Raw genomic sequence first — 27,431 nt, 5'->3', positions numbered from 1 at the left:
TTTTCAATTCTATTAGACAATAACATTTACACCATAAAAGATTCAATAGAGTTACGTTTAAAAAAAAGGTTAAAAGCATTTCTCCTAGAAATTTACTCATGGTTTCTTTTGATGTAAAATCATTATTCAGTAATGTTCCAGTGGAGGGTGCATTAAGATGTCTAGAAAGCAGACTTCACGAATTTAATTTCTCTTGCATCGTAATTGATGAGCTAATTTCTCTCACTCAACTCTGTTTGAAACAAACGCAGTTTGTTTTCCAAAATAAATATTACAAGCAAATTGACAGACTAGCCATGGAAACCCCCCTCATGGCTGATATGTACATGTGCCATCCAGGCTGATATCTACATGCACCATCCAGGCTGATATCTACATGCATTATTATGAATCAAAATTGTTTGAAACTTTAAACTTCCCGGTATGGTTCTGCTACGTAGACGATACTTTTACCCTGTTTGAAGGTAATAAAGATGATTTAAATAAAGTTTTTAACAATGAATTCCATTGCTCCTGCTATTCAGTTCACTTTTGAACTTGAGACTTGCAATTCTCTTCCGTTTCTCGACATTCTGGTCACACGTAACACATCCAACTTCAGTACTATGGTTTACCGTAAACCTTCATCGGTTTGCCTTTCACCACACTTTAAACCATGTCATCCGACTAAACAAAGGTTAGCTTCATTTTATTCCTATGTTTTCCGTGCTTTTCAAGTTTGCTCCTCTAAACTCCCTTGATGAAGAACTAAATTATTTAAAAGCAATAGCTATTGACAGGGGTTTTTCATCCAACATTATTAATCAAGCAGTTAAAAAATCCTCATCTCAACACACCAAAAGGGACACTCTTGTTTTAGGAGATTATAAAAATTCTGTTGTCATTCCCTTCTTTCCATGAATTAGCTATAAAGTTGCACATATTTTGCAGAAATTTAACTTTCGGGTTGTTTATTCTCCCATCAATAAGATTCTGAGTTCCATACTCAAAGACCCTATTCAGGATATGAATTCCTGGGGTATTTACAGGATACCTTGCCAGTGTGGTTTAAATTTACTAAAACCAAGTGTGCCAGTTTGGCCAAACTAAGAAAGCCTTAAAATTTCGCGTTAAGGAACATGAGGCATATGTTAGAAAAAAGGAAACACAGAAGTCTTCTCTTGCCCAACAACGTAAATCAGACTTTCAATTTTTCTGCTGCCAAAATTATTCAAAAAACATCTTCCATTGGTGAACTGGATTTTCTAGAGGCATTTCACATTCAAAAAAAAATCTTTCTGTTCTAGTTAACAACCCTAATTCCAATCCATCTTTGCCTTCAGCCTTTAAAGAAATTATGTTTTAGTTTTGGTTTCATCAACAGATGGTGCCAGTAGTTTATCTCGTATCCAGGCTTTCTTTTCTTTTCTTATCTCATTCATTGCGCTTTTGGAGCTGAGGATGATGGTTTGGTAAAACCTTCGAAACTAGTTCTGTGAAAATTTGAAAATATAACACTGATTTTTGTTGTTTGACTTTTAAATTAATATTTGTTTATTGTATCTTAATTGTAATAACTTTGTTGAGGTTCTATTTTACCCCCTTATGAGTCGCTAAAGTGTTCGGATTCGTTAGGGAAATTTATCTTTCAGACATTTTTTTCACTTATCATTGATTACTCAAAAAACATCCCGAAAGCTTCTTCATTTTCTTGAAAATTTTAATGTTAAAAGAAATAACCTTCTTTATTTAGTTAATGACATTAATTCCAGTTCTTCCAACACTCAAAATTTTAAAGCCTTTGCTTTTTTTTTTTTTTTTTTTTTTTTTTCATTTCTACAAAACAGTTTAGCTGTATATTTTCTCACTCGATTGCTTGTGCTTGGCGTTTTATAAATATCGGGTTTCAACGAACGTTTGCTGCCACTGCAAATATTGTCTGCGGAAACAATTCACATTGCCGTGTTTAATCATTTTCTGTCGAATGAGTTCTGCTATTTTAAAGAAAGAGACTTACTTTAGAACACTGTGTTATAATATTTGTAAAAAAAAATATTGTTGCAGTGAGGTACAAGGTGTCTGAAATGGAGCTATCATTCTACCAGATTAGAACCATCATTTACTTCTAACCCTCTTGCAAAGTCGACTATAGAATCACAAAATCATGTATACAGTTTTAGGTACTAATGTCATATCATATGACACTGTGAAGGTTTGGTACCGAAAGTTCAAAAACAAGGACTATGACATTCAAGGACCAGAGCACTCTGGATAACCTACTGATGTTGATGAGGCCTGCCTGCGAGTACTTGAAAATGATCAGTATGTGCCCATTCAAAAGTTTGCTAAAGAGTTATAGCTGCCATGTCCATTAGTCACACTTTGCATTTTATAAACTTCATATGCAAGCTGAATCGCTGGGTGCCGCACAAGCTAACTCAAACAGATAAGGACAGATGTGTTCGGGCCTGTACTAATCTGCTCGAATATTAACACAAAGACAAAATTTTGTACAGTCAAAAGTCGTTAATTCGGACACCCATAATTCGGAATGATCTATAATCCGGACCTCAAAGCTTAAAAACGTTCTGCGCATGCGCTGCGTTGACACATACGCATAGGCGTTTACGCGTGCGCGTAAGACCTCTTGCGACTGCACATTTGCGTGTGCGCAAGCGCAGAATACGTTTTTGCGTGCGCGTTTTATGTATAACGGATGGTGTAAACTAAAATTATCTAATTATCTATTTCAGTTAATGTTGATGATTGCGTTGTTCCTTAATTTTCGAATTGGATCCGGCTTATTATTTTTTGCAGGCTGTAAGAGCAATACTATAAAAGTAAACTTGAACTTTCGATTATGTCAAATAGAATTTTTGATTCTGGAGCTCCCAAAGGATCGTACAGAACGAAAGTATGTTTCGATGTCCATCAAACAAAAAGTGGAATTGCTGCAAAAAATGGATAAAGACATGAAGAATGTGACAGAGAGGTCAGTGAAAACGAAAAAATTTCGATTGACAAGTTAGTCGGTATTCTCGGCACAGCAATTAACGGGACTTGAACAGCGGAACTTTGTAAGTGAACAAAAAATTATGTCTGTTTATAGAATTAAAGAGAAAGTATTATCACATAAAACGAAGCAACTTAAACAACTTACATTGAAAGAAATGTTTAATAAAGTAAACAAATAAATATTAAGCTTTTTTTTTTTTTTTTTTTTTTTTTTTTTTGTAAATTTTGATACCCTTTAGATCATAATTGTTCTTTATTTCATAAATTACGGTTTCATATTTTTAATTTTAGAATTTCTGCATGCCATCTTATGCAATATAAACTGATGATCTATAATCCGGAAAAATCGATAATTCGGAATCGCCGAAGTCCCGACGAGTCCGGATTAACGACTTTTGACTGTACTGGATTGTCACTTGTAATGAAAAGTGGATTTAATTCAACAACACAAGCCAAAAGGGGGTGTGTCTCCACCTAGTGGGCCCGTTCGCAGTGTCACAGAGCACAATTTAACTAACAAAAAGATCATACTTTTTACCCGTGGTACTATCCATAAAGAATAGCTGGAAAAAGGTTTAAAAAAAAAAAAAAACTTGACAAGGAGGTTTACAGTGAGATGCTAGTCTGTGTTGATGCTGCTATCAAGGAGAAACGTCGAACTGAGTTTTGGCACAAAATGTTAATGTCCCATCAAGATAATGAAGACAACATGTGTATGCATTCACCTGCTGGACTCTGTATGAATTCAAATGGGATTTTTTGCCACAGCCATCATATAGCCCTGACATCGCTCCTTTGCACTTCCTACCTTTTTTCACACAACCAGCTACATCTTGCTGTGCTACCTTCCATTCTGCACAGGATTCCTGAAATGAGGTTGATCTGTTTTTAAACTCATGGCCACCAGTTGTGTTTTGAAAGTTTTCGAAAACTATCTAAACATTTGCGGATGATAGATTTGGATGGTGATTACTACCTGCACTTCAGGTACTGCTTTCATTTTGTTTTTCTTCCTAACTTTATTGAGAACATTTTTTGTCAGAAAACTTTTGTTACAATCAGATATTTCCCGTAATGGAAGTGACAGTGCTATGTATTTTGTTGTAACATGAAATTCGGATACTAAAATATAGCTGAAGTGCCAATAAATTGTGTTTTACTATGACACAGAATTTGTAAAGTAAAAATAACAACCCCTAATAAAAATTAGCAGCATCTGATTTCAGATGTTAATGCAACAAAGATGCATGCAAACAAAAGAACAGTATTATAAAATCTGAAAAGACTAGATTGATTATTTTGAATATAATCATTGATAATTTTATTTAAATTTATTTAAAAATAAACCTTTTATGCAAAGTTTATCCAGGCTGAACCAATGTGAAAGGACATAAAATTTGATACTTTATGATACTGAATTAGAATATTTCACAAAGCTTGATTAAAACAATATTTTTGCCTTGAAATTCTGCGGTGTAATTGACAGATGCTTTGATAAATCAAAATTGTTTTTTTGTATTGTTAAAGATTTATTTATTTTACTTTTTTCAGTGGGATACAATGGAAGAACATTTAAAGAAACCCTTGGAACGCCCTGTTGTTTTAAACAGAGCATCAACGCACAATGCAACGAATCCATTTGGATCCACATGTTGTTATGGTTACCAAGATATTATATTTGAAGTAGGTTTTTAAATATTCAGATTATTTTAATTTAAATACACATCTTGTTTTTTGCATTTTAAATGTAATACTAGTGAACTTTTCACTACTTATGAATTTTGGTTTAAGTATGGATATGATATTGTTGTGCATTTGGGGTTTGTTAGAATCTTCTACCTCCTACCAGGTGAGATAAAGAGGAAAAACTTCAACTTAAAACAATAACACTTTTTATGGGAAAGAACAGTTGTGGGGAATGACTATTTTGCCATGAATAATATAGACTTGAATGGAAAAAATATGGAAATGAAGAATCACAGTAATGACTCTGAATCTATAACATATGACTTGACAATGATGATTAGGTTGAGTTTCTTCTAAGACAGTAGGAAAAAATCTGATGTGTACACCACATGACTTCCTTGTATGGAATATTAACGCATTTTTTCTTGCATTTTATTTAAACTTATTAGACTGAATTAAACCTACTTCGCCGACAGTGCATAAACCACAATAGAATAAATGCATTCTTTAAAATATGCTTTGTTTACCATAGTGACACTCTGGCGCTAGGTTCACTTAACAGTATTATATTTCATTCATATTATAACCCAGAATGCATAAAATGTATATCATTTAAAGAATTATCTAATCGTTGCCACATGTTCTATTCAAATACTATAATAAAGCTTGAACTATGTATAAAAGAAATTAAGCAAACAAAACAAAAAAGAAACAGTTTTTCACAGACGATTGAGTATTTCTCATTTAATTAATTCAGTTCTCACTTCGCAAGAAGGCAAAAATACATAAAAACTCAAAATATCTATATTAAAAATTACGAAGTAAATCTCAAATGCTTATTTTCTCGAAAAAATTCCAGAAAGAATTAAGCATGATTTAATTGGCAATAATAAATGAATGTGTTATCTTTGTTGTTGCGAAGCTAAGTTTCTCTAGATTGGCAACAAATCCGCTAGTCTCCTGTTTCAAATGTAAACATCAATGACCGCCATTAAAAACAGGCTTAGCAGCAATTAAACAACTTTAAAATTGCTGATAGTTCTAAAAATATTGCACACAGATTTACTAAAGGGATAAAATCCTTAACCGGAAGATAAAAACAATATAATTCAATCATTTTTAAAGCAAAAAAATGTACAATTTACAAACATATAAGAGTAAAGAAACTGAGATCACTGAGCCAGGTAATAGAGTGGATATATATATAAATATATTTAAATTTAAACAAATTTAAATCTAATTTTTAACTTCTAATTTTCCATACTTTAGCCAGTATTTAGTTAAGTTTTGATATACCAATTGAAATCAAGTTCATTAAACTTTTAATATTTTCTTTCATTAAATTTAAGTTTTAATTAACTTCCTAAAGGAATTTTTGAGAAATTTCTGGGAATTTTTTAGAGGTTTTTTAAGGACTTCATTTCAAAAAATTTGGGAAATTTTACTTTAAAACTTTAATATTAAAACATTTCAGTTTTTCTTAATTACTTTAATTTTTTGCAATTTTCACAAAAAAAATTTTCACTTAATTTTTTTACACAATTTTTCAACAGAACACACATTTCACATTACAGACAGTTTACATTTTATTCACGATACCACTTCACTTTATTTTCCTTCAAGCAAACTTACATCTCTTGATTGGCTCAGTTACTTAACTCCCTATATAATTGATAATTACTACCTTTGGGATTTTTAATTTTTAATATTAATGTTTACAAAAAATTTTTTACTATAACAAAGATAGCAGCTTGACACTCCACTTTACCTACATAAACGCCATCTATATAATTTGAAGAACACACTTACTTCTCTTTCACAACACTTTTGCAGACCCCAAAACTCATAAGTAGGTAAGTTAGAATTAAAACTTACTATTTACTTGCTTTAAGTATTTTTTAAAATTTTTTATGTAGTATCTAAGTATTTTCTAAATATGAAATTATATTTTTAAATGTATATTTGTTTTTTTAAAAAATTTTGAATTAGTTCTTTTCGTTTCTTATTGGTTTATATGGATTATGTTTAGTTCTTTTTTAGTTTCTTTTTATTGATATGCATATTCGTGTAGGGAAAGTTTCTGTAGACAAGGGTTTCTAAAATACATTGGTTTCTAGATTTTTTTTATTATTTTTTTATTAAAAAAATTAATTTTTTAAGAAAGAGTTTAATTCTTGACTTTACTTGCTTGTTTCTCAAAAGACTTCATTAGTATTTTCCTTTTTGAACTTTAATTCTTAAATGTTAATTTCTAAGGCTACCACTTTATTGGAATTACTTTTGGTTTTGACTTTTACCCTTGCCTGCATGAATGACGAAACACGAATTGAATGATTGGAGAGTTAGGTTTGGAGGCAACTTCCCCTTGATAAGTCTGTCTCCTGCCTACTCAACGGTCATTCACATATGCATTTTTTAAAAAAAAAAATTGTTTAATTTAATTTTAATTTATTAAATTAGTAAGTTTATTTTCATGGATTGATTTTGCACTTAATTTGCTTATGCTTCTGAATTTAAATGATATTGTAGATTAGTTCGAGAATTAAATCTTTTACATGTTTGCACATTTTTTTAAAAAATATTTTGGCTTTTTTCCTTTTTTTAGAATTTAAATTTGCTTTTTTACTTTCATACGTATTTGTTAAAAATTAGATTTAAATTTGTTTAAATTTAAATTTCATTTCTTGCAGCAATGGCGCAAAGAATATTTAATTAAATATGTATTTAAATTTAATTTTTTAATTAAATTCAATTTATTCTTATAAATATATTTATATACGTTTGGTGCGGCCGATTGCAACCAAAATACGAGGTGCACATCTACATGTTATAGCAGTCCTATATACAAAATTTCAACATTCTGAGGCTACTCGTTTTTGAGTTATGCAAGATATGTACGTACGCACGCACGTACGTACATACGTTTGTACAGAAAAATACGTTCATACACGAAAAATTCTCTTCAGAATTAATTTTAAAGCAGTTTTATAATTTTTTTGAAGGAAAAGAGTATTTTATTCTGTCCTTACTTACAGATATCACGCAAAAACATCGTTAAATTGCATTCGATAGCGGTCAAAATGGATATTTTCGTTGAAATATGCTGCCTGAAACTTTTCGCGATTGCAATACTTCCTTTTTACTTCGTACAAGGAAGTAAAAATTGGAAGAAATGGGTAGTGTTGTACTCATGGCACTAATAAGGAAGTTAACACTCCAAATTAAAAAAATAAAGTAAAAAGAACAAACTGTGTAATAGTGAGTGAATTATATACAATTCCATATTCATCTATATTACCCTCACTTCACTCCTTTGCAGGGAGGAAGCTAATTCTGGATGGGCTACTTCTTGAAAATTGGAGAGCAAAAAATTTTAATCCTTATTAGTTACATAAGAGCTTACTAACACAAAGAGTAATTAATTTGCAAATAAATATTTTAATATTTTAATAATCAAAGTAAAAAATAATTCTACCTCTTAACAAAAAATAAAGTAAAAAATATGGCTCAATTCTTATTCATTTATTTATGTGATACTTTATTGAATTTTTTGTGCTAAATATTTTGGCAAGCTAAGAAAATGATTACAGTTTAGAAATGTTTTTAAATGAATTTTTAAAAAAATCTTCAGTTTTGTAGTTTTCAGATTCTTATGCCATTTGTAGTATATTAAATCCTGCAGTACTCTAGAAAGGATTATGTATGGTTTCTAAAATATGATCTGAAATTTGTATTATAGTGGTTAAAATTATTTTAAACTGCCTTTTGAGTTCAACATGATTTGAGAAAATTTTCCCTGTTTGGGGATTTATCTATCGAAAATTGTGTTCTTTCTCAATATTAATCATGATATTAAATTCGTTTGTTCTGGATAAAAAAAGTTTATTACCAAGTAAAGATTTCTTTAGAAATATATTAATTATACACATAACTAATATTAATTATGCTTATTAAATTATACATATAATATAAATATATAAACTATTAATAATACAGTCAAAAGTCGTTAATTCGGACACCCATAATCCGGAATGATCTATAATCCGGACCTCAAAGCTGCAAACTTTCTGCGCATGCGTCGCTTTCACGCATGCACACAGGAGTTCGCGTAAGACCTTTACGGCTGCGAATATGTTTTTGCGCATGCGCGTTTAATGTGTAACGGACAGTATAATCTAAGCAAAAATTATTTAATTCAGTTAATGTTGCAGATTGCGTTGTTCCTTAATCTTCGAATTGGATCCGGCTTATTATTTTTTGCTGTTAGAGCAATTTCATAAAAGTAAGCTTGAACTTTCGATTATGTCAAATAGAATTTCCGATATATATTTACTAATATGTAATTTGTATCTACAGAGCGAAAGTATGTTTTGAAATCCGAAATCTGTTTATCAATTTCACGCTGCGGATTGGAAGTTGATCTGTCAGCACTATCCTTATCTTCAGGGCAGATGTTTTTATTTTATTTGGCTTATAATTCCTTACTAAGTGTAGTATTTCATCTCGATGTACTCCATCTTTGATATGATTTAAATCAAGTTCCTCATCATTATAATTCGCTTCTGATAGTGAAGAAAGTGACCCACAGGTTATTGAAAACGAAAACATTTCGATTGACAAATTAGTCGGTATTCTCAACACAGCAATTATAGGACTTGAACAGCGGAACTTTGTAACTAAACAAGAAATTATGTCTGTTTAATAGAATTAAAGAGAAAGTATTATCACATGAAACGAAGCAACTTACATTGAAAGAAATGTTTGATAAAGTAAACAAGTAAATATATATATATATATATTTTTTTTTTTTTTTTTTAAATTTGGATATTCTTTAGATCATAATTGTTCTTTATTTCATAAATTATGGTTTCATATTTTTAATTTTGTAATTTCTGCATGCCATCTTACCAGACTTAAACTGATGATCTATAATCCGAAAAAATCGATAATCCGGAATCGCCGAAGTCCCGACGAGTCCGGATTAACGACTTTTGACTGTACAAGAATGCCACATTTGAATGTTATAGTATCCTAACGTAAGTGCGTGCAGTATGAAAACTGTTATGCTTATTTAATAATAATAAAAAAGAGAATTCAAAATGCAATTGTGCTTTTTCTTTTTTTCTGGAGGCGTACAGCAGATACATTTCTTGCACATGAAATTGCAGTAGTTTGAAAAAATATTAATTTTGTGTAGAAAAAACACTAACAATGTATTTGAAAATGTTAATAAACAGTGAATTTAAATCAAAATGTCTTGCATAAAGAAGGTTAGCATATAACATAGAAGTATACTTTATTATGGAAGTACATGTCTGTATTTGATGTAAAGTAACAGATTGCACAAGTATCCATGTTACATAATTTAAGACATAAAAAGGAAAGTCAATTTATTAGGTCTTTAAAAACATGTTTTTATACATTGCTTAAATTTCATTACATCTGGTATTTTTTATATTGTATTCTGAGTTGCCCTACCTTTCCATCATAGACTACTTTTTTCCATAAATAACATGATCTATCTGTGCCCTAGATAAATAGAAACTAATAATTCAGTGAGATACACTCGAATAAGGAAAATCGAAGAATGCTTCCTAGTATGATGCCTGCTCTAATACACCACTTATTTACAAAAGTGTGCTAGAGAAATGTTGAGTCTTGCTACCTGAACAACTGCCTGTTATTACCTCTTTATTGTCAGAGTTGGATTTTATGCATGAATAGATTTTTCAGTTATATCGCATCCAGTGTTCCAATGGAATTGTGACTGGTAAATGTAGTGGCTAAACCATACATTAGAATTATCCACTATGCTTCTCAAATCTGCCCTAAACAATCCTAGCCTTAAGACTTGGTACACTGTTATCTATGAAAATCTTACCATCCTTGGGACATATGAAGTCTAAACAGGGTTCTAAATAGTCACTAAGCAGTTTCTACTTAATGACATGTTTAGGAAGCCCAAAGACAAATTGTACCATGAAAATAAACACTTGTCACCAGCTTGGGAAGTGCTTTGTTGATAGATTAGCTCCATAATTTTTGGAGATGTCATTTAGAATTGAATTATTGCATTCACAAGCTCTCATGAGGTATTTTGGCCAGTGACATGCTGTTAAACTGCTGCATTGAGTCTCTTGCTGCTATATCCCTTTTAAACTTCATGGCACTTTCATAGATTTAACATCTATATATCACTTACAGTGTTAATTTCACTTAATGTCACATACCTGTCAGCATTAACAGTTTTGGTGAGAGATCACTGATCAGAATCATTAAGCATTTGCTTATATGTTAAGAATGGTGCTGTCTGCTGATGTGTTATCACTGTTGGGTGGTAATGTCATGAATGAGATTTTCTCAGCAATAATTCTTAGTGGCATTGTGTCCCATGACCTGCTATTAGTAAAGGTGCTTATCTGAGCCTTTTGCTGATAAATCCCTTAAATTTCACAACATTCTCATGGATGTAACTTTCATGCTTCCTACATTGTTAATTTCACTCAGTATCACATGTCAATCAGCATTAACAGATATCAGAAATCAAAATCATTAAGCACTTGCTAATGTGTTATCAGTGATGCTATTTGCTAATGTGCTATCATGTTGAGTGGTAATGTCATGAGTTGGAAATTCTAAGTAATTGTTCAAAAGGCATAAAAACTGAGTGTTTTGTTTCATCAAGCTAGAATTCTGCATTCAAAAGCAAGTAGTTTATGTTGGCCTCAAATGGGAAGAGAAACATGAAAATGTGATACTTAAAATTAGGCAAACAGTAGTCTTATTTTGGCTTAGATTTTCAATAAAACTATTTTGAGGATGATCAGACGCAGGTCTCTCTTCTTCAGGAGCAAACATTCTGCAAAAATATCTTTTTTTTTTTTTTTTTTTTCTGTTGCAGGAAAGGGACCTTATAGTTAAATAAAATGAAATAATTTACCAAATAATAATGATAAATTTGAAGGCCAAAATTTTTAACCAACAAATAAAAGAGAAGCAGAACCAAAATTTTGCTATTCTTTATCTAGTGTAAATACCATAATCTTTGTATCCCCTCTCCTTTCTTTTTGTTGCTAACATGTTATCTGCCTTCTCTTTTCTACTGCCAATTGTAAATTCTCTGAATATAAAAAAAAATTAGCTAAGAGTTATATGGGACACATGCCTTGTGTCAGTATAATTATAATTATTTCAAGAATGTTATTCACCAATAAAAAAAACATGTTCAGTGAAACACAGACCACCTTCTATGTGTAATAATATCCTGCTTTCATCATATTTATTTATAACAAACTCAAAATTTTCTTGATGTCTGATAATTCTCTTTTAACTCATGCAATGAAAATGGTGCCCGAACGATTGCATATTGCTGTGCCATGAATTGGCATTGGAGTGCAAGTGAGGGGTAGCTTGTGATTGATTTAGAAACAAGTGGCAGTCAGTATGATAAGCAGCCTTATTCTGGTCATTAATTTGATGTTTGTAATAAACTTGAGTGAATGGTTTACTGCTAATTTTCAAAATAATTAATATAAAGAATGAACTTCTAATATTTTATATTAGAAACTAAGTAATATATATTCTTTTCAGGTAATGCCCAACAACCATTTAGCGTCTGTAACTCTGTATCAACGTAAAAAACATGCAAGGAAATCTGATGTATGACACATGGTGTGTTAGGTACAGGTTATGGATTATAATATTTAAGCATTATTTTGTTGTACGCAAAAGACTTGGAGATGTCAGATGTGCTCATGAACATCAATTTGTTTCAAAGTTAATTTAACTGTTTGCTACTGTGGCTTCGAACAAATTGTATTCTACTCTCCAAAAATATTTAAAACTTTCAAATATGGAGCAACTGCCTTTGTATTATATAATCTCATCAAGACTTAAAAAAGAATTGTGTGAATTTTTTACACATTTTGTCATTCTTACCTTTTTAATATGAGTTGTTATGAAATCTATGACCAAGCCAAAGCGTTAATTTAAGATAATAGACTGCTTTGTATGTTAGTCATTCTGAGAATTTGAATTTTATGAAAATGTTGTCTGTTGTGATACACTTTAAATTTCACACCATTTAATCATTCAATTTAGTTACTGAGACTTCATTTTTAAAGCACATAGCTGTTCTATTTATGTTTCATTAGTTGTTACTTTTGAATGTATTCATGAGAATATCAGAAATATTGGTCTCAAGTCATTTAATGAAAGACCTGATTTTTATTACTTTTATTATGTGAATGTTTAAGTGATATATGAATTTAGTTTGTTTTGTATCTTGTATGATAGCATACTGTTTGATCTGAGCCAAAAATAAATGGAGCCGAATAATGTATATTCATAGTTGAATTTTTATACTTATTGTATTTACTTGTAATTTTTTATAAGTTGCATTTTGATGCATAAACAATTGTTTAATGTTCTTTTTTGTTTGTTTTCACATGCCTAAATCTCCCACATGTACTTTACAGAATATATTAAGTGCCATATAAATTTGATCTTTGTATGAAGTACAAGATGATTTACATTATTATTTTTCTAAAGGAAATGAACACAAATTTAGTACAGTGACCCCCTCCCACTTCAAATTCTTCTCAATCTGATGTTTTAAAGTGTTAGATTTTTTCAGCGTTTACATTTTAAATGCAAATATTTGATTTCATTGCGTTTTTCAGCTAAATAGCTTGTCCACACCTTGAAGATATTATTAAAAGTATTTGGGGCCTAAGTTTGGTGAGTCTAAGCAGAAATTAGTCACCAAAGACATCAATATTAATTACTTACTTGAAAAATTTATTATGCTTAAAATTTTGTCAAATTGTTTAGTTTTCCATTTTGTTGCTGACCTTTTATTTGATAAATGTAGTTATGGTAATATCCTAAAAATATTTTCTGAGGAGAAAACTTTAGAATTGGAATTGGGAACACTTTAGGAATTGGGTAAAACTATGAGGAAATTGAAATCTATAGGATTACTACAATAGGCAAATACTCAAGAGTTAACAATATCAAAAGAGACAAGTTTTACTGCAATGATCTGTGATAAATATATGAGATAAATTTGTTTTTAGTTCTAATAGAATTAATGTCTTGTAGAAGGAGCATCCTTAGCATAGTACATAAAACTGAGTGCAACAATTGCATTCAGTTTTATGTACTATGCTATGTTTTATGTACTACAAGAAATTACTGTAATAATTACAGTTCCTTGGGAATGTCAGCAGATGTATGCAAACTGTAATACACATTAGTATATACATTTGATTGATTTTATTGGAGATGCAGCATATGATTATCCATGCTTTATTGTCTATGTCAACTGGAAAATCACCTGCAGTCTTTTGGAACTTTCATCTTCCAGTCATATGAATAGGAATTGTTTGCATCATAAACATGTTTTGATAGTTTAGCAGACAACAAGGGATTGGTCATTGTAACTGTAATTTTAAAGATTTTCCATCTTTGAAAAAAATTATATTTTATTCACATGCCTATAAAACTTACTAAGCTAGTAAACTTTTTGAAAAGATGGACTCTTGGTATCATGGAATTTATTACAGTGAGGGAAATAAATAAGTGGGAAAATTTTTTTTAACATTTTAAAAATCAAATTTCTGAGAGATGACAATTTTTTATGCAAAAACTTATCTATTCAATAAAACAAAACATCACAAATTTTCCATTAAAACTTAATGTGCAAGTGCATTAAAAATGGGACATACTGTTTATGAATAATTTACTGAACAGTTTATGAAACTTTATATACCAATATGAAACTTCAACAAAAAAAAAAAAAAAAAAAATTGTGTCCATTTTTAAATGTAGTATGTTATTTTAAGTACACAGTACATGAAATAATAAATAATTGTTTTATAATGTTAGATTATGTACTGAATATTTTGCAAATATTTTTTAGGCAATCAAGAAAATAAGTTTAAAAAAAAAATTATTCCAGATTAAGCTGAAAATGAAAGCACTTTAAGTTTTTTTTTTTATTATTATTATTTGTGTGTGTGTTATAACTAGAAAGCATTTTTGATATATTTTAAATATTATATTGTACATTATGGTAAGCAAATTAAGGAGCTATAATGAGATTTGTCTTCAGTTCTAAACTTGATTTTTATATGTATTGTGTCATGTACTATTTAAAGTATACTTTCAAAATCAGCTGCACATGTCTGCAGTAATAGTGATAGGAGTTTCCATTATTACCCTTTTAATTACCACAACACTAGTCTTGTGATTGAAAGATAAATTAAGTTCTGTTGTGTTTTGAAAAGGATGAAGAATTATTAGTCTACGTGATATGATGCCTTCACAAAAACATTTAGAGTTCTTCCTAGAAAGCTAAATGAACTAAAAGCAAGAAGAAAAACCATTCTTTTAGAAGCAGATTTTTTTCAAGCCAAAGTACTCTGTCCAGAATTAGGACAAGCAGTAAGAAAGTAGAGTAATCCATATTTCAGGTTTTGAATTTAGAATACAAATTTCCTAAAAATATATGAAATCGTAACACTGACAAGCTAGTAGCTGAAAAATGCAGTAAATTATCTACAAAATTTATATGATACATGGAATTTCTGTTTTCCTTTTAAATCAAAACATATTGTAATTGCTAGCAAACATTTTTAAATTCCAAAAAATATTTGTTATATGCATTATTTTCATTAACATAAGTAGTTAATATGGTATTTGCTTGCGTGCGAATGTTCATACTTTGCTTGTAGCTAAAGACAGCAATAATTTTTATTACACAGGCAATGATTTGTAATTTTCTAATTTTATAACTTATTATCTATGCAATTAAAATTAAGAATTCTTAAAATCTTCTTGGTAAGCTAATATACATTCCATACTTTGTAAAACCTTTTGGTATTTCAATTATTTGAATTTTAGATGACACATTTTTAAGCTATATCAATTATTTGATGTAACTTACTCTCAGTTACTTGATGTAAAACATTGTGATCTTTTATTACATTTCCAGTAAAAATATTTTCTTGATTGTCTGGAGCACCTGTTCTGCTTGCAGTAAAATATTTTATAGTCATTTTACTGAAAGTTTCAACTAATGGCAACAGGTAACACTGAATTTGAATTATTTTAATAAATTTATAAAAGTAAAATTGATATTGAATTGTATGGAAAAAACTGGGAAAGGAGCAAATCTGTGAAATAAATATAATTTCATAATCTTGAGATGTGAGCTTAGAAGAGTTCAAACGGTATTAACATGTACAGCAGAACTTCAGCTTCATGGTTGGTTAATTGATCAAAGTAGAATACTTAGTGGACACATTGTGTAATGAAGGATGTCTGCAAGTAGGGTTTCCAAAAGAAAAGCAACTAATCTAGGGTGAAGGTAAGGATTTTATTATTTTGATGAGAATGTTACGAGTCATTGATTCTGAAATATACAATATATTGTAATTTATTGTTACATATTCATATAATTAAAAATTACATTGAAAAAATGAACAATACATTGCTAATACGAATAATGTACTTTTGTAGTTGTGCATGAAAATGTCTAACTTTGCAACATACTTGATGCCAGCCTTTGGTTTCAGCAGGATGTTGTTACACCATAAACTAGAAAGGTAAGCAATAATGCTTTTCAGGGGATGATCCCTAGCAGGCATACAGGCACCCTCCACGTTGCCAAATTAAAAAAGAAATACAGCAAATTTAAAAAAAAAAATTGTGATGCATTAAAAACTTCAAGTTTTTATCAGACACAAATTTAAACTTTGTCATAAACCGAAGAACATCTTTCAGTTTTAACAGAATTTCAACTGATTAGCAAGGATTTCATGTAAAGCTCAACAGCTTTGTTCTTAGTTATAAAATCTGAAATAAGAAGTAATAGGAAACAAATTATTAATCATCTGAAGCTAGATAATCCAGAAGAAAGGAAAAAGAAAGGCGCTTTTTTTAAAACAATGCTTAAGGTAGTATTAGAAAATACAAATTCTTAGGGCATACAAAATCCTCTCTTCTCAAATATGGCAAACCACACGAGAGCTATTTGCCTAATGAGAAGAATGCCTGTGTGGAGGAATTTACAAAGGGAACTGGCTGGGTTTGAAGCCTAGTCAATCTACCAGTATTCAGAGGTTTTTTTCAGTACTTAGCCACTAATAATGTCCTCCATACCTTGAAAATTTATAATTACTTTTTGTTTCATTAAACCTTTCTTTGATTTCAGTTATACTAGTAATTATAACAGACATATAAAATGTTGCTTTTAGACTAAGTAAACAGTGTAAGTTTCAATTTTTGTAACTAACAAAATTCTATTTTATAATTAAATTTGTAAAATATTTATCTTTCTCTTCTTATGAAATTTCTTAAATAAGTTATATTCTTGAAACTTTAAAAATTTGCTCAAGCATTTCTTTTCATGTCTCAGACTTTTAAAATACAACTTTTTTTTTTTTTTTTCCTTCCATTGGTTTAGAAATTCTGTAGGAAAGGGTTATAAAGTTAAAACTTCCATTAGGTTTTTTGTAGCATTTTATGCTGCACATTGCTTCAATACAGACAGATTTCAGTTCATAATTTAATTGTACTAAAAGCAAGCAAAATTTTAGCCATGCAGACCCACAAGAGGCTAAGACTTGAATTCTGGGAGTTTGACTCAAACCCAGGTGAGTGGGCTAGCTGTGTAGTTGGTTTTTATGTTGAATCAGTTTCTTTTAGAAAATCCTCCATGAAGGCATCATTTTACCTTGGCGGATAGCCCTCATTTGTTTTTGCCATATTCAAACAACCTAAACTCTGCATACATTCTTTCTTTTTGAAATATATCATCATTACTCTCTAAAATAGTATGTCCGTCAGTTATGGTTTACCTTAAATTCTTAGAATCTATAAAAGGCAACTTAGAAGAAACTCATTTGCTTTGCTCCCTTGTAGAAATTAACATCTGTATGAATTCATATAAATATATAGTTTTATATGGCATTCTTTTTATTAATTCCATTAATATTTTTCTGTGTTAGGAAATTGATCTCACAGAGCTATAAATCTTTAATGAGTATATGAATTATTCTACTGTAAAGCATCAAATTTTAATTCTTTGAGAAATTCAGTATACTGTGCTGATTATTATCCAACATAGCTTATTGAGTCAAGAAACCACAAAAATTTACTTAATAGCTGTCAAAATTTACTTACTAGTTACTTCACAAAATTTACTTACTAGCTCTCAAAATTTTAATGAATGTGATTAATTTAGATATGACAATGACTGTAACAGCAGTGGATCAGATTTGAATACTATTTGCATGACATAGTAAATGTGGTGTAATTTATCGTTTTTAAACTTATGAAAGTAAAACAAACATCATAATAATTTCTAATAATGTATACTGCGCAAAAAAAGGGGGGTCACAGTTTCATATCTCCGGTTCTACTGGGCCGATTGACAAAATTCAACTTGCGTTTTTCATGTCTCGAAAACGCAACTTAGGATATGTATTAGATTTATACTCGTATATAGCATTGTTCTAATCTATTTTGACACAAAATCGAACTTTTTCTGAAATAACATTTCCCCCCCCCCCATATTTCAATTCTACGACTCAAATTACGCCAAACTACCAAGTTTTTTAAAATCGCACAAGTAGTTTTTAAAAAACTAGCCCTCAAAATTTTAGCTCCTCAAAGTTAATTGAGTTTGCTGTATATTTATTAATCTCTCTTTTTTTTATTAAACTTATTTGATTCTTCCTTTCACATTTCGAAATTAAGGTTCATTCCAAATAAAATTCATCCATTTTTAATGATTTATTTTTAAAATTTGTATTTTTAAATAATTTTTTTAATTTGTCAAAAAATTTTTTAATTATAATTAAAAAATTTTTACCATCATCTTAAAGTAGATCTATTTCTAAACATACCTGCAAAAAATTACGGTTTTGTATTCAGTATTTTCGAACATATACATGAATGTATGTATTGCCACGTTTTGAAATTTAGCATATTTGTTGAAAGTGATAAAACATCAAATGTGGTTTAGACACTTTACCCAAAAATTATTAGGAAGTAGAAACGATGTGACTTTTTTTCTGCTCCGCCATAATGGAAGAGAAAGGAAAATTAGTTGCCACATATTAAGAAGTTCGTCAAGTGAATTATTCTTGGCGCAAACTAAAAAAATTGGGCCAAGATAAATTTTTGAATTTCTCCGTAAATTTCACACCAAATTTAATAAAATTTAATATTTAGGCATAATTTGAGTCGTAGAAATATGGAAAAAATCCGATTTTGTGTCAGAATAACTATGTTAGAACAATGCTATATATGAATCTAATATATATCTTAAGTCGCGCTAAAGGCATGATAAACGCGATTTGAATTTTGTCAATCCACTCAGTGGAACGGGAGATATAAAACTGCCCCCCTTTCTTTTTATTTTTGCACAGTGTACTTGAAATTTTACTCTGATTTTTAATGCTTCCAACGAGAACACTTTGGTAATATATAATAACCTTACCGTAACTTCATGTCAGAAAGAAGACGGTCCTAATTTTAAATTATCAAAACATAGCAGAGTCCAATTACAATAAACTACGTCTCACATTTGCATTCCTCACATTGCCAATTATTATTTCTTACATTTGTGTTGCACATTATAAATACCAAAGGAAAGTAATATGTAATTAATAATGTGAATTTAATTCATTGTTCCTTTATTTGAAAAACAATAATCAAAACTCTGTCCATAATAGCAATTTTATGACAGGTTTCTAACTAGAAATACGAGATTTTATATGCACTGAAACATTAATAGTATGTTGTAAGCTAAACTAATAAATTTTAAATTTCTGAGAATTAAGCTTTTCAAATTTACTTCAATTTCCTTCAGTGTTTTTATTTAAATGTTTTATTTCTATATATTTGAAAATAAAGGTAATGTGGTATAAAAATCATGAAATGTGTTTAAATGCGATTCCAATTAATACGAGGATGTAAGTTTGAAGGAGGGATAAGGGAAACAATTGCATAAAAAGATATTAATTCTATATATTCTCTAAGATCTTTTAAGAGATTATATATATATATATATATATATATATATTAGGAGGTATTAAATGTAAAGCTTAAAAAATCAATCAAGTTAAAAGGAATTTATTTTAGTTAAAAAATTAAAATCAGGTATTTTGCGATTGTATAATCATGTAATCAAGTAAAAAATTAGGTTGTTTTGGAACAATTCCGTTCCAACAAATAGGCGCCCGCTTTGTACGAGTACATCAAATTGAAAATGCATACTACCTAACCTTGCTATATCCATGGGCACAGATGAGACATCATTTGTGAAATTCACTAAATTTATGCTATATTGCAGGACATTATGCGAAACTTCCATGTATGACTGCAAGATTTTTAACTGTTCTAAAATAATTCTGACTCGGTAAATTCATTAAATTGCAGTATACTCGGTTAATCTTCAGATTATGGTTACTTGGCGATTTTTTGGCGAAAAGTTGGCGACCAACCCTGCTATAGCAACCTGCTAGTTTTGTTTTGGACGCCATTTTGTTTTCACGAAGTAAAGGCATTTTTTTTTCCCCCCAACATTTTTTCCAACAATCTGCTAGCCGAATTACGCTTATGCTAGAACTTTTATGGAACAAAAATGCTTAATCATGACGAAGATTAGGTGCGAAATTGGAAAAAAGTGCAGAATCGCGAACTGCTTGCCGCGTTTTTAAGAATTGCACATACAGGGTATCCATGTACACGTCGGCCTATTTTCACTAAAAAAAACATCCCAGAATTGCACAAAAATGGCATTGCGCACACTCATGACTTTATCCATGTACACTGCTAAAGTCCTAGCTAGTAATCTTTATCGCCTTACCAAAATATCGCCAAACTACCTGTTACCATATTCCAAAGATTAGCCGCATACTCTCCTCTTGTTTTAAACAGTGCTGATGTATTCAGGTTGTCATTGCTTTATAAAAAGTAGACTATTTATGTGAAACATCTATAAAGTCAAAATGGCATAATGTAAAGAGGCAATAATCATTATTTAATACGGGATGAGGCTTTTAAGTTTTTCCAGGTATTGGAGAAAGTTATGCCACCATAACAAATTTATCTTTAATCCTAAAATAACGGTAAAAGAACTAACTTGTAGTATACGGATTGAAGACAGCTTCTGCAGATGTCCCAAGTGGCTGCATGGTATTCTCTCCCCCCAAAATGCGTTAGTGATACACTTTTTAATACATAGACAAATAAAAAGCATTTAAATACAAATAATATACGTATGATGTATTCTTGCTTTTCAAAATTTAGAAGAGAGTGAGTACAACACTAGAAACCATAAAGTTACAGCAGTGACAATGGAATGTTTTTGGAGTTAGAGATTTGGTAGTGGAACATATAAAGCCAGTGGTATAGTATGAAAAAAAAAAAATCTGATGTGTACACCACATGACTTCCTTGTACGGAATATTAAATTATACGCATTTTTCTTGCATTTCATTTAAACTTATTGGATTGAATTAAGTCTACTTCGCCGACAGCGCATCAACCACAATAGAATAAATGCATTCTTTAAAATTCACTCTAGTATTTGTTTAGCATAGCGACGCTCTGGCGCTAGATTCACTTAAAAATTATTACTGTAACTAAATTTGTATTACTGTTAGTTTGCGCGCAGTGCTTCAGTACAAATTTTAAATTTTCGGAAAATACAGTTATTTTTTTCTTTATAAAACAAATTCTTATACACTATTAAGTAAAATAAATCAAGAAAGATAATCATCTATGTATAAAGATGATACACTGAAAATTTCATATATGTATGACAAAAACAATTTGACATATTAAAACTCGAAAATCAGCTAAAATTCTCACTTTTTGTGTTGCGCAAAACTGATGACTCCCCTTCAGTATTATATTTCGTTCACATTATAACTCATAATGCACAAAATTTATATCATTTAAAGAACAGAATTATCTAATCGTTGCCACACGTTCTATTCAAATACTATAATAAAGCTAGAATGATGTATAAAAGAAATTAAGCAAAAAAAAGAAACAGTTTTTCACAGACGATTGAGTATTTCTCATTTAATTAATTCAGTTCTCACTTCGCGAGAAGGCAAAAATACATAAAAACTCAAAATATCTATATTAAAAATTACGAAGTAAATCTCAAACACTTATTTTCTCGAAAAAATTCCAGAAAGAATTAAGCATGATTTAATTGGCAATAATAAATGAATGCGCTATCTTTGTTGTTGGGAAACTTTGTTGTTTCTCTAGATTGGCAACAAATTCACTAGTCTCCTGTTTCAAATGTAAACATCAATGGCCACCATTAAAAAAGGCTTAGCGGCAATTAAACAACTTTAAATTTACTGATAATTCTAAAAATATTGCACACAGATTTACTAAAAGCATAAAATCCTTAACCGGAAGATAAAAACAACATAATTCAATCATTTTTAAAGCAAAAAATGTACAATTTACAAACATACAGTGTCTCACAAAAGTGATGGGACACTTGTGCTTTACAAAAGGAAACTGTAGTAAAATAAATTTAAAAAACATGTAAAACTTTTTTGTGGGTGTGTTTCATACTTAAATTTAGTAACAAATATTACATAATATACATTTTCTTAAAATATTAATTTAATAAAAATACAATTGTACAGAACGTAGCAAAAAATGGCTCACATAAGTGATGGGACACTTACTTTTCCATGAAATATTTATCCAAAAATTTTACTTTTTAAAAGGTTTTAATATTTTGTTGGATTTTCTTTTACTTTTAAAACATGATTTAATCTTCTTGAGATGGATTTGATTAATTTTTTTGTGATTTCTGGAGTGATTTTACCCCATTCTTCTTGAAGCACCGATTTTAATTGTTGTTTTGAAGAAATGGTGTGTTTGCGAATTCTTGATTCCAATTCTTGCCAAATATTCTCTATGGGATTTAAGTCTGGAGATTGTGGTGGTTTTTTTATTATTATACTGTCAATAAAAACATTATACTGTCAATAAATCCATTATACTGTCAATAAAAACAAGATCACCAACTCCAGCGGACGACATACGCCCCCATACCATAACTCCTCCTCCACCATGTTTTACTGTTGGCACCAAGTTCTGTTTGCGAAATTCTTCCCTGGGCGTTTCTTCACACCAAGATTCTACCGTCAGAACCAAATATATTAAATTTACTCTCATCAGCAAATATAACTTCATTCCAGTAATCAGAGTTCTTATTTATGTTGGATTTTGCGAAAGTCAGTCTGAGTTTTCTATTCTTTTCACTTACAAAGAATTTTTTCCTGGCTGCTCTACCGTGATATCCAGCAGATCGAATTACTCTTCTAATGGTCCCAGGATTAACAATTACTCCATATAATGCTTGTAAATCAGCAGCAACTTTAGGAGCACTCATTCTTGGATTTTTTTTTAATATTTCGAAAGATAATTCGCTTTATTCCATTGGATAGCTTTGATGGTCGGCCAGGTCTTCTTTTATCCTGAAACATATGATTCTTTTTATATTGTTTAATGATATTGAAAACTGTTGAATGACTCAAGTTAACTGTTTCAGCAGTTTCTCTAATAGATTTTCCACGTTCAATATGCAAATTAATAACTAATTTTCGAATTTCAGGCAAAGTTTCTTTTCGTTTAGCATTCATGGCTGCACAGAGCTAAAAAACACGAAAATTCCAAAACAAACTGGAGAGAAATACTGCAGACAATTTTATAAATTATTGCCAATTGCTTTTGAATAAAAATAAAAACCAAAAAAAAAAAAAAATATTTTTATTGTAGTACTTATTAGTATCTAATGGTGTCCCATCACTTATGTGAGCCATTTTTTGCTCCTTTCTAAACAATTGTATTTTTATTAAATTAATATTTTAATATTTTGAGAAAATGTATGTTATGTAATAATTGTTACTAAATTTAAGTATGAAACACACCCACAAAAAATTTTTACATGTTTACATGTTTTTTTTAATTTATTTTATTACAGTTTCCTTTTGTAAAGCACAAGTGTCCCATCACTTTTATGAGACACTGTATAAGAGTAAAGAAACTGAGGTCACTGAGCGGGGTAATAAAGTGGATATATATATAAATAAATATATTTATATACGTTTGGTGCGGCCGATTGCAACCAGCAGTCCTATATACAAAATTTCAACGTTCTGAGGCTACTCGTTTTTGAGTTATGCGAGATACGCACGTACGTACATACGTTCGTACAGACGCCACGAAAAATTCTCTTCGGAATTAAATTTAAAGCAGTTTTATAATTTCTTTGAAGGAAAAGGGTATTTTATTCTGTCCTTACGTACAGATATCACGCAAAAACATCGTTGAATTGCATTCGATAGCGGTCAAATTTTTCGTGGCATTTTCGTTGAAATATGCTGCCTGAAACTTTTCGCGATTACAATACTTCCTTTTTACTTCGTACAAGGAAGTAAAAATGACCATATCACTGAATCAACAATTTTATTCCTATCTGACTATTGGAAATAAAAATAATTTGGGCTCTGACAGATGGCAAGGCTTGGAATAAAAAAAAAGTGTATGACTAACACATTTTGGGGGGAGAGAATACCATGCAGCCACTTGGGACATCTGCAGAAGCTGTCTTCAATCCGTATACTAGAATGGAGCACCGTTTATACGACGTTTCATCTTGACGCCGATTCACCCAATATTTATTTTAATAGTAAAATATTTCTTTTATACCTCGTTTTTATTTCACTAACTGCATTGGTTTTACATTTCGTAGGCCCACCTTTCAAATTCAAGTATTTTTCACAGAAAGGGGAATTGGAGAAGAAAATAAGGCATGAGATTTCGCAGTCTGGTACAGAAGTTGAAAAACCAGTTTATGAATTGAGGTAATACTTGAAAGAAAAAAATAGACACGGTTTTTCCTTTTCAACAGAAAGCTTTGTTAAGTAAACTAGGTGAGGCGGAATTAACTATTACAGTAGATTCCCTCTTAACCGGATCTCCGCTTCAACTGACCGTAATTAATTTAAGTAGGTAAATAAAGAATAAGCAAAAAAATTACAAAAGTTTGAAAAATACGTAATTATGTATTTTAAATATGAAATAAAAAATAAATAACTTTAAAAAAAACCCACTTTGTGCATTATTTGTATCGCACACCTCCTCTTATTCAAAATACAAGGGTATCGGAAGGGAAATTTAAAGAGACGGTATCGAAGAAAGCTTTAAACCTCTGTTTCAGTGAGGAAGCTAACTGATTCAAGCGTCATCGATTTATTGAAAGCGATTAATATACGAGGGCTATCCAGAAAGTAGATTACGTTTTGGAATAAAAAAATAAACAAAGTATAGGAAACAAATTTTATTATATACAGATGAAAGCCACACTCAAATACTACTTTTCTACATAGTCACCATACAAATTAAGGCATTTATCGTAGCGATGTACGAGCTTGGAAATTCCTTCGTCGAAAAATTCGGCCGCCTGCGCCTTCAACCACTTCGTTACCTCTTCTTGCAGCTGTGCGTCGTCATCAAAACGCTGCATAGCCAGCCACTTCTTCATTGCTGGGAATAGGTGGAAGTCGCTCGGTGCCAGGTCGGGACTGTACGGCGGATGAGGAAACAACTCCCACTTAAAAGATTCAAGAACTTTACGAGTGACATTTGCCGTGTGGGGCCGGGCGTTGTCGTGAATCAACAAGATCTTAGAGCTCAACATTCCTCTGCGCTTGTTTTGAATTGCTCTTCTGAGTTTTTGGAGAGTTTGGCAATACCTTTGAGAGTTTATTGTAGTGCTTCTTTCCAGGAAGTCCACCAAAATTACACCTTTTCTGTCCCAAAAAACAGTCGCCATCATCTTCCTTGCCGACATTGTTTGCATGCATTTCTTGGGTTTTTGGGGAGAACTTGTGTGCCCCCACTGCATTGATTGCAATTTCGTTTCACAGTTCACATGTTTCACCCATGTTTCGTCACCAGTAACGATGCGATCGAGTAAAGAGTCACCATCCTTATGGTAAGCGTCCAAAAAGTTCAACGCTGCAGCCATTCGCTGATTTTTGTGGTCCTCTGTCAAGATTTTTGGAATCCATCTTGCACAAAACTTGTGGTAACCAAGCTTTTCGCTGATGATTTCGTGCAACAAACTTCGCGAAATTTGTGAAAAACTCAAAGAAAGTTCCGTTATTGTGAAATTTCGATTTTCACGGACTTTAGCATCGACTTTTTCGAGAAGTTCGGCGGTCACTATGCTGGGTCTCCCACTTCGATCTTCGTCGTGAACATTGGTTCGGCCATTTTGAAATCTTATGACCCACTGACGCACTCCACCTTCAGTGATAATGTTGTCCCCATACACTTCACGAAGCTGCCGATAGATTTCTATCGGTTTACAGTTTTTTGCAGTCAGAAACCTTATTACTGAGCGCACCTCGCAGCTCGCGGGATTTTCAATTAACGCAGACATTTCAAACCGTCACAGTATCTGAACGGAGCACAGCACGAACCTCTCACTAGCACGGCTAGATGCAGACTGAGCTGCGCAACGCTCTGACCCCAAGATGGCCGCGCTAGCCCCGCCCCTAGCGGACACAGACGGAAACGTAATCTACTTCCTGGATGGCCCTCGTAAAAGAAGCTATTTATATAATAACTGAACAATGGTCAGAGGTGGCTGAATCTACAATCTTGCGGAAACTTTGGTCACCATATCCAAGAACCGCAGTAGGAGAGGCATTTACCACATTTGAAGAGACAGACTTTCCTACTAACAACTTTGTCTCATCAAATGTCTCAGTGGATGTTGATGTTGAAAGCATGGAGCGGTGATGACCGCCAATAGCGATCTTCAACAAGAAACTTTATTAGATGATGACATCATCGGAGCTGTCGCTGATGTGGTTTAGGATGACAGTGCGACCTCTGTCTTATCACATACAGATGGAGCAAAGGTATTGGAAAAAGCTTTATGCTATGTGAAACAATAGACATTGGCTTTCTACATTGATATGATGCTTAAAAAAAAAGGGGGGGCGGAGTTTTGCAGCGAATCGGATTTCCAGCCTACAGAAGGAAAAAAATGACTGAATTTTTTAATGATTCCTACTAATGGTACGAAAACCTTTTGTAATAATTTGACACATTTTATAAATGCTTATTTTAACTATTAAAAAGAGCATTTCTACCAATTAAATAATTTTTTAAGCAATTGGATATTCCTGTCACAACACTAAAAATGTTTGTTTATGATTGAAGAAAGAGCAAAAATTTGTGGACAGGTGAGAGCAAATCCGGACACCTGGGCGCCTTGCATAGATAATCGGGTATCGTCTGCTCGCAACTACATAAAGCTACACTCTGAAATTGATTATGTAAGACATAATTTGATCATATAGTATATGATCATATGATATTCATAACTTCGTTATATAAGACATAGTTTTTGATACGCAAGTTTAAATAAAGAGCCAAATTACACATTACAAATTACACACAAAAATACATGTTGGTTACTTTATGCTGTACTTATAATATACAAAATACAGATAACAGATTTGAGGACACAGTACAGTCCATACTACTTTTGATTAAATAACTTATTGCTGTGAATATAACATAGAAAGTACAGGCATCTTGTTTGGCAACCCACAGCGTTCTATACATGAAGCACAGTACATTTCATACAAAGCAATATTCATAATTGCTGTGCTCAATAT

At 31.1% G+C, this 27,431-nt stretch overlaps 1 protein-coding gene across 2 annotated transcripts in view; it reads left to right on the top strand.

Annotated features, from left to right (window-relative positions):
* LOC118184438 (phagosome assembly factor 1) overlaps positions 1-13,108 on the top strand; it is a 110,426-nt gene extending 97,318 nt beyond the window's left edge. For both annotated transcript variants that reach the window (XM_035354105.2, XM_085820185.1), the window contains exons 12-13: positions 4,546-4,677; positions 12,271-13,108. In XM_035354105.2, coding sequence (XP_035209996.1) covers positions 4,546-4,677; positions 12,271-12,345 — 207 coding nt within the window. In that variant the 3' untranslated portion in view covers positions 12,346-13,108. The remainder of the gene's footprint in view (positions 1-4,545; positions 4,678-12,270) is intronic.
* Positions 13,109-27,431: the final 14,323 nt, after the last annotated feature.

This window comes from Stegodyphus dumicola, chromosome 7, assembly GCF_044657685.1.
Source record: "Stegodyphus dumicola isolate Sdum_Otavi_A_Nest chromosome 7, ASM4465768v1".
NCBI lineage: Eukaryota > Metazoa > Arthropoda > Arachnida > Araneae > Eresidae > Stegodyphus > Stegodyphus dumicola.
Note: the sequence above shows the minus strand (reverse complement) of the source record. Positions and strands in the feature narration are given on the sequence as shown.